At 37.8% G+C, this 18825-nt stretch overlaps 1 protein-coding gene across 1 annotated transcript in view; it reads right to left on the bottom strand.

Annotated features, from left to right (window-relative positions):
• Positions 1–18825, bottom strand: part of ELMO3 (engulfment and cell motility 3) — a 1057243-nt gene that overhangs the window by 381203 nt on the left and 657215 nt on the right. The window contains exon 13 of the mRNA XM_044081425.1: positions 9613–9717. Coding sequence (XP_043937360.1) covers positions 9613–9717 — 105 coding nt within the window. The remainder of the gene's footprint in view (positions 1–9612; positions 9718–18825) is intronic.

Here is an 18825-nt window from a genome sequence, read left to right as displayed (position 1 = left end):
AAATCTGCAATTTTTTTTACAAATGGTGGTGGGTAGGGAATTCAGGTCCTTAACACCTGCATACAAGGTACAGGGTTCAAGCCTGAGGTATTCCCTACCACACACACACACACACACACACACACACACACACACACACACACACACACACACACACACACACACACGACTCTTACCTGGAGCGATGCAGATCCCTTTGTGCCATTAAATCCATAGCTCGTCCATTGGAGCATCAAATTGAGACTGCAGTCTGATCTGTTTCCAGCAACAGTCTATGCAGTTACAACTGCATAGACTTCTGGGATCTCTGCTCTTACATGTTTCCTAATCCGGACTGCTGCTGAAACAGTCTGTCCCTGCTCCAGACTGTCTCAGCAGCAGTCCGGACTAGTGCGCATGCGTGAAAGTCTGCAATTTTTCTTTTTTATCTTTTATTTATTTATTTTTTTTCTTTTTTACAGCTGGGGGGCTGCAGTCCAGCAGTCCAATAGCATGGGCCACCCCTGACCAATAGGCAAAAGGAAGGGGGATAGGGAAAACCAGAATGTACTTTGAAGATGGGCCCAAAAAAGTACTCAGCTTAAATATTAGTACCAACTGGGCACCTTAGGGGAACAGTTGAGATGGGTCAAGACTTGAGTTAAGTTTGGGTTAAGTACGAAGAGTAAAGAGCCATATTAATAAGATAAATTTAATACTTATTATATATATGTGTGTGTGTGTGTGTATATATATATATATATATATATATATATATATATATATATATATATATATATATATATATATATATATATCTATATATATTATATAATACTATTATTTTATATTATATAATTATATATTATATAATTAATTACATATTATTATATATTATATTATATTATATTATATTAATTAATAAGATAAATTTAAGAGTATATTAATCCCCACAGACTGTCCTGCTCTCTCAACTCTACTTGCCAAATACCATTCCAGCAGGCATCTAAGATCTGAAAATCATCTACTTCTAAAAGTAGAAAAGCCCACCTTACCTGCTGGTCAACTCCTCTATTCCTTCACCGTCGCCAAACACTTCCACCTTCTACAAGAAAAACAGTAATGAACTCACTTCCACCTTCTATAAGAAACACAGGAAGCACCACTACCTTCAAACAAATACTGACAAATCATCTCAACTCTTCCTGGCTATGTTCCTGCTCTATAACCTAACCTCTTCACTCTCCTTATGTGATTTCTAAACTCCTATATCTTTTGCTACTAGTGACTGATGATACTTTCTCCATATTTATTTTTTATTTTTATTTTTAACTCCATTTGTTGATACTGGTACAATAATACTGATCGATATATCTCTGTTTATACCTCTCTGATTGAATTCATTGAATTCTGCTTTAATGTTTATTTTCTGTATATATTACTGTAATCAAACAAACTAGATTCCTGCTTTTATGTATATATTCTGTATATGTTACTGTATTTACTATCTGTAACACTGTTTCTGCTTCTGTACTAATTAATGTTTATATTTTTTCTGTATCTATGTTCTTGTTGGAGCATTTCACCCCAGACCTCCACTGAAAATGGGCTCTTTTAGGACCAGCAGAGTTTCCCGGTAAACAAATGCAATCAATAAATTAATAAATAATAGCTAGCAAAGCAATATAAAAAGGTTGTCGGGTTGAATAAGGAGGGCCTGCAACCTAACAAATAGAATTTTAAACAAAGGGGAAATCAGCATATTAATAGGCACTCAGCTGGTGATGCATACATGGTTTTCATGAAGGAAAGTAATAAACAAGATTACAGAGTCCTGGGGAAAGATGTTAAATGAAAACTGTGCAGAGGAGGTACTTGTGGAAGTATCTAAAATTATAATGCAAACAATGGCAAAATAGTTATGTATCTTTGTCTGAAGGTTAGGAAAATGTTCACAGGTACAACTAAAACTGGTTACAGATTCAAGGGTCAGGAAAGGGGAACTTGATTATGTATTTACTGGGACCATAATGGCCTTAGGGAATGTATGAATGATTTGTAAATGCTACTACAGTAAGTCTTTCAGGAGAATTTACAGCTTACAAACAAATTATTTCTCTTAGGAACAGCATAATGGGAAACATCTTAAGTAGCAAAAGGGTGTTAGTGAGGGTGATAATGTTGCTTACAAAGAAAGTGATAACTACACATTGGAGAGCTGGAGAACACCCCCTCCCACCACCACCACCAAAGGTGAAGAAGCTGGAAGCTATAGTTACTGAGGTAGCTGAAATTGGAGAACAGTTGTCCAAGAAGGGGAATTCAAAATATCTTACTAAATGAGGTCTATGGCTAGGCTAGGTAGACAAGGCTGGAGACACAAAGGATGAGAGGGCAGAAGTAAAAGGAAGTGCAAATGAAAATATATTGCCCAGCTAGAAGAAGAAGAGTGTTTATTATTATTTTTTTTTTTGGGGGGGGGGGCAATTCAGTCCATGGGGGTGCTCTAGACAATGGCAAATAAATTAAAAGGCATAAATAAAAATGCTTTCTCTTTCATTCTACAATGAGTATGTTTTCTTTTCTTGTTTTCCATGTCCTTGTACCAAAATGTTTAAAGATGGATTACTTGTAATAAATTCAAAGTAAACAAAAAAGTATAAGGAATGCCTTAGTATATTCTTTATTGATAAATGTCTGACTACACCAGATCTGTAGCTAGGTTATACTGGTGCCCTGGGCAGTCCCCCTGGACTGGTGTCTCTCAATCTGAAGTTGAAGACCAAAAATAAATACATAACTAAATAAGTAAGGAAAGAAAGAAATAAACACATAAATAAGTAAATAAATAACTAAATAAGAGCTGTAATGGCAGCAGCAGATTGTCAGTTGCCAATAAGTGCAGTACTACCATCCCAGTATTCATTTAAAAAGTAGGGTGTGACATTGCTCCTTTTAAAATTAATGCATTTAGCAATTTCCTGTGTTACTAAATGCAGCTGCATATCCTTCTTGCTAAAGTTAATAATGAACTCAGCTACTAAATGCATTTATTTAAGAAGCCGCAATATCACCTATGGCTTCTTAAATGATTACTGGTACTGCAATTGTGCAGCATTGGCAATTTCCGATCAAGCGCCTAATATCCATGGGAGTTGCTCCCTTCCCTCAATCCTAGTTACACCAAGGACATGAGAAGAAAGGATCCAAACTATGATCTCTGCAATGCTTTTTGTAATCAGAATGACAGATTGATATAACATGAAATGCTACATTGAAGAATTATGATTATCTTCTGCGTGTTCATTATTTAAAATGTACAGAAGTTGTGCAACTAAGTGAAATAATACTCCTTGTGTTACTACTGTACTAAAACATTTCTGCTAGACCTGCATTGTTAAATGAAGCTATCCAGTAATGCTCTACAAATCTTAAGTTAAGAATTTTGTGGTTTTGTTAAACAATTGGAATTTAAACATGATACCTTTAGTTCTAAACTTGAGCAAAGAAATGGGCACATAGACAGTATGGTCCAAACAGTTAAAAATCTCATTAGAGAATGTAAAGTTTATAAGAAGTTGGACTACTAACTTTCCATAATAGAATAGAACAAATTCATCTCTGTAGGGTGTAGATGTCTCTCCAGTACAATTATAGATGGGCAGATGTCTTAAACCTAAAATGCAGAGTTATTACTTCTTGCTATTTCCAGAAGAGAAAAGTCGTTGATCTAGTAAAATTGAAGTAACACAATCAAAAATACAGTTATGACAGATCAGAAAGTAGTCTACTAGAAGTAAAGGAAGGAGAAAGTGTAAAGATGGGTATGGTATCATTATTATTGTCGAAAGTGTCATACACCAGTTACATTTATATCAAGTATAGGAACCTAGATCTTGTTTTTCATGTCAATTCCTCCCTGGTTAGATCCGACCACAAACTAATTAACATGGAAATCCACATCACACCCACACCACCAGCAAAGGTAACCACCATGAAATACTTCTCCTAAGCTGACTTTGGGCTCCTAAAAACAGAGGTGGCTGACTTCACGGCACCCATGCAAATGGAAAATAGGTGCATGACTGCCAAATCAAACATCGATGCACTGGATGAACACGCACATAAATGCATGGAACTAGCCATACCCAACAGAAGCAAGACGTTCTCCTCCAAAAAAAGGAAGCCAATCTGGTGGTCCCCTGCCATTAACAAATTCTACAACAGAAGGAAGAAACTGTTGCAGAAAAAGGTGAAGTCCCAAGACTGGAAAAACTCCCTTATTAGCCTCAACCAAAAGTTGAGATCCCTCATCAAAATCTCTAAAGCTAGCTATGAAGGCAGAATTGCAGCAGACACTAAAAACAACCACCACAAAGCCTTTTACAGTTATATCAAGAATCTCCACTGCAATACCCAGATTTGCTCTGAGTTATTGCACAAATGTACCTCCTATACCGAGCCAACAGATATTGCCAACATACTGGCCGACAGATTCAGTGCCAACTTTACCCCCTCCCAAAGGATCAATCACAATACCAGAAGAATGCCAGGCACCCAGCGTTACTGCAGCACAGGTTAAAGCTGCATTGTCCAAGGCCAAGAATACAGTTTCCATGGAACCCAACAATATCCCTGACTGTGTTCTACATGAACTACAAAGTGAACTGGCACCACATCTCTGTGCCCTGTTCAATCACAGTCTCACCTGAGCCTTTGTCCCTACAGAATGGCACACTGCTACAGTTATCCTCTCCATAAAGGGTGAGCGACTACAGACCCTGGGAATTATCGCCCCATTAGCCTGACGAGTCTGATATGTAAGGATATGGAGCGCATCATCTTGGACCTAATTAACAAGGATATAGGGAATCTCCAAATTCTGTATCCCATGCAATTTGGTTTTGTGAAGGGTAGATAATGCCTGCTCAACCTGGTTGACTTCTTTGAGTCAGTCACCAGAGTTGTGGATGAGGGCAAGGCAGTTTATATAGCCTACCTCGATCTGGCCAAGGCCTTTGATACCATTCCCCACTCAGGAATTATTGATAAACTCACCAAACTGGGCATCAATCCCTATATCACTAGGTGGGTTGCAAATTGGCTCACAGATAGAACCCACATGTGAAAGTAGCAGACTCCAAGTCAGACTGCCGACCAGTTACAAGTGGAGTCCCACAGGGATCGGTCCTTGGTCCTCTCCTGTTTGGCAGCTACTTCTCAGAAGTCCAGGCCAACACAGAGGGACTCTGGATGACCAAGTTCACAGACAATTGCAAGCTGGGAGCAATTATTAACTCACCAAGTGATGTAGACATCCTACAGAAAGGTCTTACTGAGGCCAGTGACTGGTGTCAAAACCATGGCCTTAAGCTTAATGCCAAAAAAATGAGCCATCATTCCCTTTGGGAAAAACTCAGTTCCCACTAATTACCACATTGATGGTAGCCCACTGAACACTGAAGGCATTATAAGAGATCTGGGGACACAGGTTGACAGCAACCTCTCCTTCGACCGCCACATTGCCACTGTGGTCAGAAAGACCTTCTATGTGGCACATCTCATTACCAAGGGTTTTGCATCCAGGAAGAAAGAGGTCATCATCTCTCTCTAGTCTTCCCTCATTATACCAGTCATCAAGTATAATGCCCCATTTGGCATCTACCTCACTAAACACCTGCAACAGCTGGAAAGGCCACAAAAGTACCTCACAAAGAGGATCATAGGCCTTAAACACATGCTCTACATGGACAGGCTCAAGAAACTCCAGCTTTTCTCTTTCTCATATTGTCTATTAAGAGGCGATCTCTGCTTGACACCATGTCTGACCCAGCCCTGTTAGAAATGTTACACCTAAAGAAATCCCAATCCCTCTGCACCACACACTCCAAGGACCGCAACCTCATTACCACAATCAACAGAAAATGCTGGAGGGACAGGTTCATAACCCAGAGACTGCCCATCCTGTGGAACTGACTTCCCATACATGTCAAGCAACGCACCTCACTGGCCCTTTTCAATAGAAATCTTGATGAGTGGATGGGAAATAGAAAGTTCACCCCGGGGATCACTCCAGTGGCTCTACTTGATAGAGGCACTGGGAACTAATGGCAGCATGATGCCAGGGCACTTCTATGGTCTAGGCTTGTAAAGGCTCCAGGGCCACTGGCCTACTACACACCTATGAACCTATGTGTTTCAGATGTGCAGATTTACAGAGGAAACAGAAAGAATCTGCTCAGAGTAGGTGAGGAAGTCCCTCACCCAAAAATGTCTTCTCCAATTCTACCTTCAAATGATGTTGTTTCACAACCAAACATAACATTACCATCCTCCCAGAGAGAAAATGATCCCTCTGCTTCTGTGGAAATTCAATATGCAGAACATCTAGTTGACATAAGATACTCAAAGAGATACTATCACTTGTGTTACTCTACAGTAAGATGTTAAGACAGAGTTACTTGGAAAGTAAATAGATCATGTTGAGACAATAGTCAAGAAAATGGAGACTGTTTAAAAAAATAATTCCTATAGTCTAAAGTAAATTCGAAACTGTGAGTCTTTAAAGTGTATTTTTAACATGAAATGACTGATATTTTTTTGAATTTTCAAATGTGTTTGTATCACTGTATTTCACACGGTAGAATAGTTAATTGTAACAGTGATAGTTTATGCAGAATTAAGGTAATGCGTAAGACACATGGACACAAACACACACACACACACACACACACACACACACACACACACACACACACACATGCACACACACCTACAGAAATTACAGTAAGAGTAGCTTTAAGAGGAAGTTACCAGTAAACGATACAATAAAAACGATGGCTTGTTGATACTTTTAAATTAGATATCATAGAGTTATAGGACAAAGTGCATGTACAAACTGTTAGGAATAATTGTTTTGGAGGCAATATGACTCATTGCTCTCAACCACAAGCAGGAAAGTAAAGCAATAAATATTGTAATCTAAGTACACCTTCGTCTTACTAATTTTATAGTGAGCTATTTATTGCCAACTGAGAATCAAGGTGCTATCAACTCATTTCCATAAAGGAGTGCCCAAATTCATTTCATGTGCTTTATTTGATGCTAAGCAGATGTTATCCATGATTTTTGTGAAGTATCAACTCTTCTTAATTCCTCTTGTCATACATTTCTGTCCTTAGTCAGCAGAAGGAGTTCTTGCACAACACATTTAATTATGTATTCAGTACTAGCAATATTACAGATTGTCTTTGTTTACCTGTTTAGTTCCTAAACTTGGTCAGAAATATTAGAAATACACTCTTTTATTGTAAACTTTTAAAAGATAATGTGAAAAAATCTACTCTGTCCATTTATCTGCCTCCTGGATAAACTGGAGATTCTCTTAATGCAACTTGAACAACTTATCTCTTCTTTCTTTTAAACACTGTAAGAACTATCTACCTTGCATTTGTTTTATGCATTCCTAAATTGTGTTACTGATTTTTGTGCTGCTACCTCTTTACAAAGGTTGTTCTAATAAACCAGTTCCTTATTTATAGAAAAATTATTTCCTTTGAGCCCATCACTTTGTACCTCCCAAATGTCCCCTTTTGCTCTCATTTCTGTACCTTTTTATGAAAACATGTACCCACTTAGACTGTATAGATTCCTTTGTGACCCTTAAATGTTTTTATCATATCCCCATGACAAAAAAGGTACAGGCCATAATTCTCACCCCATGATTAACAAATAATGCCAGGTGTGGGGGTTATGCAGTCTAAATCCACACCACTGATGTCAAATTACATCATTGAATCCCACACTACAATCAGCAATTATGTATGCAAGGGATGATTGCCCTTAAGAATTTACAGCAAATGCACACTACAGCATGGATTATGACCAGCGTTTGTCAAACCCAGATAAGCTTTATAGTGTCAGGTACAGAACAAGGTTATAATCACTGACTCCACGTGATATCATCTATCTCAGAGACCAGTGCCTTCTAGTACAATCTTAGCAAAAGTAATTGAGACTTAACTTATTTTCTTTTACACACATTTTCACAATGTCTCTCAGAAGGGGTTACTGATACAAATGTAAACACAATGCCCTTTTCCTGTATTCACAGTACACATGTCACCAATAAGGTAATCTTATACAATTTGGTAATGGTAATAAGGTAATCTTATATAATCTGATACCAATATCTCAGTTTACTGAATGATTTTCTATTGAGCTAACAATCATTAAATTATAATTATGAGATCTGTTAGCCAAGCATCCTCCCTTCAAAAGGGTGGATGCCAACATTCATATCAATGTTGTGAAGATTCACTTCTTTAATAAAAGGCATCATTTATTTTTTTAAAACAAATTATTTTACAGTCAAGACAGTACAGCAGGTGTAATGGGAAAAGACAATGTTCATACAGATAGACTAAGAAAAGCAAAAACTATAACGGTAGCTGTCAATTTTAATTATCTGCTATAGAAGACTGAAACCTCAGGATGAAAATAAAGTCAAATCTGTGATTTAGAAATCCATTACAATATTCTAGGTCCTAACAACAGATTTCTGTTTGATGGAACTTTTATTTGGACTTGGGAAATTGTAATGGATTTCTGTACATTCCACTGTCCAAATAACAGTCTAAGGCTAAAAGTGAGGAAAGGACAGCAACATCTCACATTCAGTATATCCCACAGAAGTTAGTTACAGTTGCTAGACAAACAGAATCTATTAGAATGCATATAAAGTTCAAATACATGATGAGGTAATTCAGTTTGCCAATGAAGTTGTGAGGATGACAACAGTGAGCAATTCCATATTATTATAAGAAAACAGTTACAATTTTTATACTTCCAATGAAATAAACAATGACTTAAATGTATAAATTAAAAAAAAGCATATATAATCTGACTCCTCCATACAGGTCTGCAGAGTTTGAGCTCCTGTACTCTTTTATATGTTTTTTGGTAAAGACTATTGTAATCATACACCAGTTTGTTGTCCTTCTCCATATGTTTTCCATCTTGGCTACGACCTGAAAAACTAATATCTGCAGAACAGCATACAAAGGAGAAATCTCTGTTAAAAGACATTAACATCATTTTGTATGGGATATGTCTCTTTCTATGCATGGCTTGCCTTCTCCCCTGCTCTTTCTCACTGTCTGCTTACTTTCAGTTCTTTTTGAAAAAGTCTCCCAGATCCCACTCTGTCTTAATTGGTGCTATAACTTCTTTTCCATTTATGGGCAATAGGACAGCACTGATACTCCTCTAATTGTAACTTATATACTACATTTACTCCTCTATCGTCTGATAAAATTCCTCTGACTGTGCCTCTTATCTTCTGTCCTCTCACCTAGTATGAATCCAGTCAACCAACCATGTTAGTTTAGATACAATCCCTTTTTCTCTTACTGTTTTTCCTCAGAATTCCTGTGTGCAACAGAAACAAACACCTGTCTAAAATCAAGGTAAGCAACAGTCATGTATTCCATTTTTATTTAATTCATCCCCCAGTTATGAAATGAATTTCAGTTATGTTCTGATCTAATAGCTCTTGAAGCTAGTTCATTACTGTGTCATATAGTATTATAACTCAATAAAGGTTTGTGTTTGCTTTTTAAGCAGTAAACATACCCTGCTATAGGCATTAGGCCAGTGAATTGAAAAGTAGACCATACTGTCCAAAGCTAGTAATCCTGGAGGAACACGGAACAGGTCCTGGGATGGATTTGTATTGTTCTAGGAGGAAAAGAAGCATTAATGAATATGACATTATACATTTTAATCACAACACATTTACATCAATAGACGCATATTCCATATACTAGAAACAATTGTATTACGGTAAGATAAGGGGGACTGGCAATGCATTGCAGCTGCAGGAGTTTGCAGACCAGGTACACTAGATGAATACAAGGTTACCTAGCCATTCTGAGATGGATACACTTCTGGTAACTGGCCAGAGAATAGCATTATTAGAAAGAATAGCTGCTGATTCACAGACCATTTTTTTTCTTTTTGTATGCTAAGTAAAACTTAACCCTGAAAAACACAAGCAAAGAGGTAAGTCCTTCATCATCTCCTAAAATAGGTTGTCATCTCTCAACCACAATTCGACAGTACCCTCTCATTTCCTCTGCTGGAGTTGTGAAAACCCATGATGATGGCAATTTCATTTTATCCCAGATGCTAGTGACTTTCCCCAGTGGCAGACAGCCTTGAATGATGTTCTAACCCTGGTGACTGGACTGCAGCTGAGTCTCCTGCTGGGACTGGGCTGATGGATGAACACATTGACTGATAAGGGCCAGGTCTCCTGCATTTTACTGTCCTCCCAGAAGTGTACTCAGTGACTTTGCCACTACGAGGGACTGATGATGCACCACAGTATACATTTTAGTATTCTGTTTTCTTGTCCTCTTCATGTAATTATGAAGCCCCACCTGTAGCTATACCCATTTGTTTCCCACCTTAGGGGGTCAGGGCTGGTCACAGCATAGTCATCATGCAGGCAGCAATGGGGGAACTTCCCTCTTCTGTCCCAGTCATGAGAACCTGTTATGCCTTCCACATGAACATGGGCATTCTCACACATGCTTCAAGAAGGTAACAATGTGGGTAAAACTTGTCAGAGTAAATTGCATGCCTTGACCATGTACTGCAAGCTGTCCCCTTCTCCACTAAGTCAGACTGCATCCTTTCTCTTGGAAGGGTGAGTTTAATTGGTCACTCAGTTGCACCTCCTTCATCAGCACGTCCAGTATCCAGGTCACCAGTCAATTCAGTCTTGCCATGATCACAGTCTCAGCTATATCCCTCTATACCATGGAGGTAACCTGCTGACTTCACACATCCACTGAGACAAAGCAGTTTACTAAGACACCCAATCTGTATCCCAGTCTAGTATTTCCCATTGAAGTCCTGGGTTCACTTCCAGGCTCGGCTCACAATAGTACCATATACAGATGTCCTGCCTCTATAAAATACATATCTTCTAAGACATAACATATTGAAATAAGTGCTTGTTTCCTTAAATAAGGCTTTTTCAAGTTTAACATGTAACTCTTGTACCTCTGCTGATATTCCAACTGTTCCTGTAAACCCCACAGTGGAAAATGGGTCTTCCATCCTCCGGTTCCAATCAGTGGAATATTTATCCCAAAACATTTCTGCAACTTCTCCTGTTTTCACAACTCTATCGTTCATCTAGAAGACATACTCGTCTATCAAACGCTATCCTTGCTCAGCACCATCTTCCCTTAAAATTCTAGGAACATTGTTAGAAGGATCCATGGCCATTTGACACAAAACTTTTAAAAAAACAACTATATATTCAAAAATAAAATAAAACAACAATAAAACGATCACAGAAACGTACTAACGAATATCCAGGTTAATAACCTTAGCGCTTCAGCTTCACATACAGCCTTCAAAGAGTAATAAGCATTAAAACAAATTCTCCATTTATACACAATACTTCATTCAATTAATTCCAGTTATCTAATTACCAACCTCCAATTGCATTCTTTGCTCAAGCCTAATAGCTCCATTGTATTATATTTTAGAATGAATAGTGTCTCTTTATACAGCAGCTTATTTTTTATTTCTCTATATTCACCCAGTTGTAGTTTTACTTGCTCTAAAACTGTTGATTTTAAGCAACTTGGATTTGAATTATGATATAATTTAAAATGAGCCTCCTAAAGGGCTTTCCATTTTTACATTAGCAATGTCTCTTACATCTTCCTGTATACGCTTTTTAAAAGATCTATCTCTCCAACATAGTATAATTCACAACCACACTTTAAAAATATATGACACTTTCTGTGTTACAGTTATACAGTCCTTTTGGTGTAAAATGTGCACCATTTATATTTTCAAACTTCCTAACCACATATTTGCAGCTGCAGCGTCTATTACATGTGTAACTTCCTTTATTTATTACCATCTCACTATACAGTGTAGCACTCGGTGAAATGAAGTCTTTATATATCAACATATCAGATAAATTTCTACCTCTTTTATAGGGTATTTGGACATTAAGCAGCATTATTTATTTTAAGTCTTTGTCCCTTAGTAGCATTGATCAGTGATTTTTTTAACTTCTTTAATTATTTTAGTAGTTAGTATATTAAAGGTTGTCGCAAAATAAATTTCTTTTTCACACATGACTGTTTCCCCCTCTATTTCCTATATTTTCCATTAAATGTAGTATTCTTACATATATTATTATAGCGTTTATCCAGTACTTTACAACCAGCTTTTATTACTTCATTGGCATTATATCCCCTATCTACAAACATTTCTGCTGTCTTGCTCATTTCTTCATATAAACTTTAATTTTTACTGCAAATCTTTTCCAGATGTAGGAATTCATTATATGGTATCATAGACATCAAATGACCTGGATGGCAACTACTTCCATATAGAAATGCATTAACATTACCAAAATTTCTATATATATTTGTCTCAATTTGCTGTCCAATATTTCCCATTAATCTGATATCTAAATATGGAATATCGTTACTTATCTTTATTCCATCAAATTTTAGACCAAAATTGTTACTTTGAATGTCCTGGATGAAGGATTCTACATCTTTACCCCCTCCTTTATATAGAAAAACAAAATCATCTATGTATCAGAAATATTCAACAACATTATTTTCAAAAAACTTATGTCTATGTGACCATTTTATTGTTGTTTTATAATACATAGTAAGTTTTTTTTTTTTTTAATATACTGGCACAGACAACCAGTTAAGTAGATGATGCACTACCCTACCTTCATACCATGCAGTCAAAGGTGTTACTGTTCCTGAAGGAAAGATAAGAAGGGTTACATGGGGAGAGACAAACATAACATGACTTTGGCAGAAATACCCACACTGATAAAGAACCAATGAAGCAATGATGAAGTGTATCAGGAAGGAAGAATCCTGCATAAAGAAGTAAATATCCTGGCATAAAATGTAATAATAGGTTAAGAAGACTACAGAGCTGGTCGGGGTAGTTTGAGTTTGAAATGAACAGTGGTCCGTTTCTTTTAGGAAATGTTTCCCTTCTAACTACATTAAGTAGAAGGAAAGAAGAAAAAAGAAATGGGATATGGGATAGTAAGAAAGGATTCCTCATACTGTAAGGTATAGAAAGTATGAAGTAACAGATCTTACCAGACTAACTAAGGATCGGAGGGAGATCACAGAAAACACAAAACCAGCAGAATATTTCATGGATACTTTACTTCAATCTTCATGACAGAAAGGGGTGGGATAGTACCATGCTTGGAGGGACTTAGGGCAGAATGGCAAGGTCAGTGAAGAGACAAAAGGCCAGACAGGAAGGAGGGAAAGAGCGCAAGTGGCTGTGCTTGGGAAAGTTATGGCATGAAGTCCAGATGGGTTACCTCCAAGGGTCCATAGGAGTCTGGCCACTATGCTCACAGAACCACTAACAGATCTTAAACATATTACTAGACAATGGTGAAGTGCCTGAGGACTTGAAAACAGATGCTGTGTACCACTGGACATGTGGGGGAAAAAGGAAAAATTCTGGTGGAACTACAGGCTTCTTTGTATAACAGCAGTAGTAGGGAAATCCATGGAAAAATTCCAGGGAAAGGCTGGTTGCTTTCTTAGAAGACAGCAATCTCCACGACAATAGCCAACATATGTACATGGCCAGAACATGGGCTCATGGCCAGAACAAGCTTTCAGCTGAACCTGAACAAGTGTCAAAATGTTTTAAAGGATACAATTATGGAGAAGTACCATCAGCTGTGGTCTACCTAGACTATAGTTTTTAACTATGTCACAAGTTCATAGATTAATACTAGGTTGTTAATGCTGTGGAACATTTACAGCATAGCCACACTATCCCAAATTTGACTGACTCAGACATGAACTAATAATAAACCCCGACATAACAGTGAAGTGCTTTGTGCCTAGTTTTGACCCCTATCTATAGGTGCTTGGGGAGCCAGACTAGCTATGTACTTATGATTGCCCATCCAGTCATGTAGGTTTCGCTTGAAGAGGAGCAGGGACCCATTACACTTTATATCCAGGGGAATCTATTCCATAACAGTGTTACATACTGAGATATATGTCTATCAAGCCAACAGGTCCTATCTATGGTATGGAGGAAATTTAGAATTCTTGAGTGGGTGTTTAGGGTGTTATCAGTTTGTAGATATATAGAAGGTTACATAGGGTGGATCTTTAGAGGCTCTGTAGGCTAGGCAGTGGTCCTCTCTCAGGAGTCAATAAGAAATGGAAAAATAGGAGTGTTTTCAGGTGATCAAAGTACCTCAGGGAGGACATGTCCTTTATTGTTTTAAAAAGTAAACAATATGGTCTCTAGAACTGTGTCATGTGTTTTGATAAGTTCAGACCAAAATGTACATTATACTCTGTTATTGGCCTGATAAGGAAGGAGTGGTGGGGATGATGACTTTCCTTAGATGTAGATGATAAACCTTTGGTGATCTGTCTGGTACTATGAAAGGATTTCCTTATAATGATTACATGGTGGTCAAAGGGTGGTTCATTGCCAATAAAGGTACCTAGATCCATAATAACCAGGACAATTTCTAGGGTGATGTCACCTATGTGATAGGAGCATGGGTGACTAGGTTTACCAAAGGGCGCAATGCTGCATTTTGTGGTATTTAATTTATTTGAGGCCATGATCCATGCACCACTTTTTAATGTGTATGTATGTTATGCCTTCCTGAAGAACCAAGAGGACAGCTAGGATATCTATAGCAGCTCCAATTTGCAATCATCAGTAAACTTCATCAGCCACAGAATCTTGATGTCATTCTTTGCATCAGAGAAATAGATACCAGAAAGGAGTGCTCCTAGGCCCGATCCCTGGGAGACACTTATCTTTAAATGAGTATGCCTCCAACACTGACAGACTCATTTCTGTTGGTGAGCCAGTTTACTACCTAGAAGGTAATATAAAGGTTTACATTTAGTTGAATTAACTTGTCAGTGATGCTGGAATGTGGAATGGTATCAAAGACCTTAGGCAAGTTCAGGCAAATGGTGTGGACTAACTTGCCTGAGTGTAATGTCTAGGTGACTTATTCAAAAAAGTTAACTAAGTCCAGGAGGAAAGATTTGCCTTTAACAAACCCAAACTTGCTTGGGTGCAAGGTTGGAAGACTGCCTATGTTCTTGTTAATAAGTTCCACAATGATGCACTCCATTGCCCTATAGATAAGTCTAGTAAGGCTTATGTGCCTATAGCTGTGTGGACTAGTAGCAGGTCCCCCTTTGTGAAGAGGGATGTCCAGATCAGTTCTCCAGGCCTCATTCATGAAACCAGAGGAGAAGCTGAGACTGAACAAGCTTAATAATGTGTCTGATTGACAATGTTTGGTGCTGACAAGAATACAGCCTAGCACATTATCTGGGCTCATGGAGCTATTATTCTCAGCTTTGGAGACAGCACTTAGGACTTGCTCAGAAGTGATCAGGGGTGGTGGCATAGGTATGCTAATGTGCTATGGATAGTTTGGGAGAGACAGAGGCGTAAAGTTTGAACTGAATTTGTCCACTAATAAATTGGCTAAATCATAAACAAAAGCACTAAAAACTCAGCAAAACACATAAACTTTATTTAGCTCTTTCGTTCACTGCCACAGGAAGGGTGGCCTCGGTGGTGCAGCGGTTAGCGTTGCCACCTCACAGCAAGAGGTTCTCCAGTTCAATTCTCGGCTGGGGTGCCTTCTGCATGTCCTCCCTGTGGTCGCGTGGGTTTCCTCCGGGTGCTCCGGTTTCCTTCCACATCCCAAAGACATGCTGTAGGTGGATTGGACACTCCAAGTTGGCCCTAGGTGTGAGTGTGTGCATGTATGTGCCTTCTGTGGAAGGTTAGGTGCCGGGCTGGCACCTCGGCACCATAAAACTTCACTGCCAATCATGAGCAGACAGGTGATCCGCTGTGGCGACCCCTAACCAGGAAAAAGCTGAAAGAAGAAGAAGAAGTTCACTGCCACATGACTTTCTCAGAATAAATAAAATATACCTGCTCAGCCTTAAAGAACAACCAAAAGCTACAAGAGATTTCAATAACTTTAATACACAAAAATATGATAATATACTGAGATCCATACAAATAATTCAAAATATAATTTTTTTTTAAATGCTGACGTATGTTTTCAATTTTGTGGATTTTAAAAAACATTTAATGTTAACAGAACCATTCATTACAGGAAATGTATCAGCTTGCAGATGTAATGGCAGTAAAGATTCTTTCTGCTAATTTCAGTTCTTAAAGTTACCCTTTCTTGAAAAATATGATCCAGTACAAAAAATAAAACTTATGTTTCCTTGTGTCTGTACAAAGCATTGTTTACATGTTTTAGCTCTAATATATAAATGTTGCATAACATATTTTCTGAAACATTTAGAGGTCATACAACATAAAATGCCTCACAACAACCACAAATAGCAATATACATAACACCGTTAGAGTTACAAGTATAAAGTTGACTGGAATACATAGAAGGTTTGGTTGTTGAGGAGCAATAGAATAAATTTACCTTGTAAAACAAAATGACATGCTTTGCATGAACAACAGCTATATGTGTCAGCATCATTTGTCATAACTGGTTTAATAATACTATCATTGTGCTGAACATTTTATAGTATTCGTTTTCTTCTATACGACAACTGGTTTATCACCAAATTAATTATTCAATTCTGAACTCCCTTTAATGATTTTCCAATTGTCAATTAAACCACAGTGAATAGATCTGGCATCAACTGACATATATAAGCAAATAGACCTAAAGATGATTTATGTTAATCTTGGATCAATCCTTCAATAAAATGGAAGGATGCATATTCTCCCTATTAATACTAACAACTGTAGCTACTTCCTTTAATAAACACTCATCATAACATCTTTGAATAAATAATGATAAATAATGACATAATCAATTCCACATCCTGTTTAAATGCCTGTTTGTCTGTAGTTTTTCTGGATACTCTAATATGTACACTCTAAAATCTATCTTCTATATGAGCTTTGTTTTACATGGATAGAGAGCCTGTTACACAGCAGCGGTATCCTCTGCAGGATATACCTGTTCCTCCAAACCATTCTTTTGATGTTGCAGAAGAGGTTTAAATACCTGGACTGAATATTTCTGATGACATCTGACTTATTGATGTGCAGTAGGCCCACCACTACTGGGTTGGAGGATGCCTTGTATGTTAAGACACAGGTCACCTCTTACAGTCTGTAAGATATCGAATATAGTGAAAGGGTTTTGAGGTGGCCCACATAGAACTATTGTTTAGGCCTAGTATTATAAAGGATAAATACTTAGTAAGGTATCTCTGTGAGTCTTCCAGTTTTTAGAGTTGTCTGGACAGATACATGCCAAAGGGAGGCATTATACTCAATTACTGGCCTAATGGTGGCTGAGCAAAGGAAGAGAATAACAACTCTAGAGTTAGTCATAATCCTTTTGTTTATAAGCTGTGCAGTATAGAAGAGCTTTCTTACAACAGCAGACAAGCTGGTCAAAAGTTAGGTCACTGTCCATGTAACTTCCCAAATCCCATCCAACTGGATTAACACTTAGGGGTATATTGTTATTGTGGTAGCTCCCAAAGACAGATGACTTCCCAAATGATATGATAGTGCATTTTTAGCCATTGGTTTCAGTCCATGCTTCTAGCACCAGTTATTTGTTTGGGACAACCATCCTGCAGGATGGCTAAGTCACTTGACTTAATAAATGCTCTTAGCTTGGTATATAATTTATTTATATGGGGTATTTCATCATAGGGGTTTGTTTTTAAATTTCAAATTAAATTTGGGACCGCCTTAATAATACAACTATTTAAGTGGGAGTAGATATCAGAGATGTAGACAGTGGCTTTAACAATGGGATCCATCCAGGGAGACTCACAGCAGAATTTATTTAGGTCATGAAGTAACTTAAAAAGGTTTTATTTTGATAAATCCATAAACACAGAGGTATTTACCAGGAAAGTACCACCAATTTTAAAGGAAAATGACAGTAATTAATGGTCTGATTTAACAAGGTAGGATGATCCAGGTACAGATGTGCAAGAACTGGCCATATTTGTGAGGGCTAGAAGACAGTTAGCATTGTTAATATCAAGGAAGTATTGCTCAAGTTTACCAATGCTTTCTCCCTAAAAAACAAGGGTCTAAATCACAAAACTATGCTGTCCCCCTTCTCAGTATCATACAGGCTGCTAAGAGGTGACCTCTGCCTCATGTACAGACCCTTGACAGACTCCGTCCTCTCAGATCTAATACACATTCGCAAGTCTAATGGCAGTGTAAACACCTGATTAATGGAGTTCAGTCTCTTTTGCAACATTAACAGAACATATTGGAGGGATAGATATGTATCAAAGAGAACACCACTCTTAAGGAATCATCTTCCACTCTGCATAAAGCAAACTAATTCTTCTACTGTATTCAAACTACATTTGGAATAGTGGATGATAAACCATAAATTCTGCCCTGGTTTAGTAACCATGTCATATATGGAAAGTGGCAACAAGTAAATGCCCCAACATATCCTTGTTCTGTCCTCTTGGGTTACTCATACACAAAATATAAGGGCTAAAAAACTACCAAGGGAACATAAGGCTAGATTTCTTAAGTTCTTCACAGATCAGTAGCCTAGTAACTGCCTATGAACCTATGAACTACTGGCAGTGTAGGTCATCCAGTTTACTGATGAATAGTTGGAAGTCTCCCAGTAGGAAGGTGTTAGGTTTAATGTGAATTTCAACTAAGGGGTTAAGATACTTACCACGCTCGGAATGGGATACGGAGATTATTTTATGG

Source organism: Protopterus annectens, chromosome 8.part0 (assembly GCF_019279795.1).
Source record: "Protopterus annectens isolate FY-2018-M chromosome 8.part0, PAN1.0, whole genome shotgun sequence".
NCBI lineage: Eukaryota > Metazoa > Chordata > Ceratodontiformes > Protopteridae > Protopterus > Protopterus annectens.
This window is presented reverse-complemented; position numbering and strand designations above follow the sequence as displayed.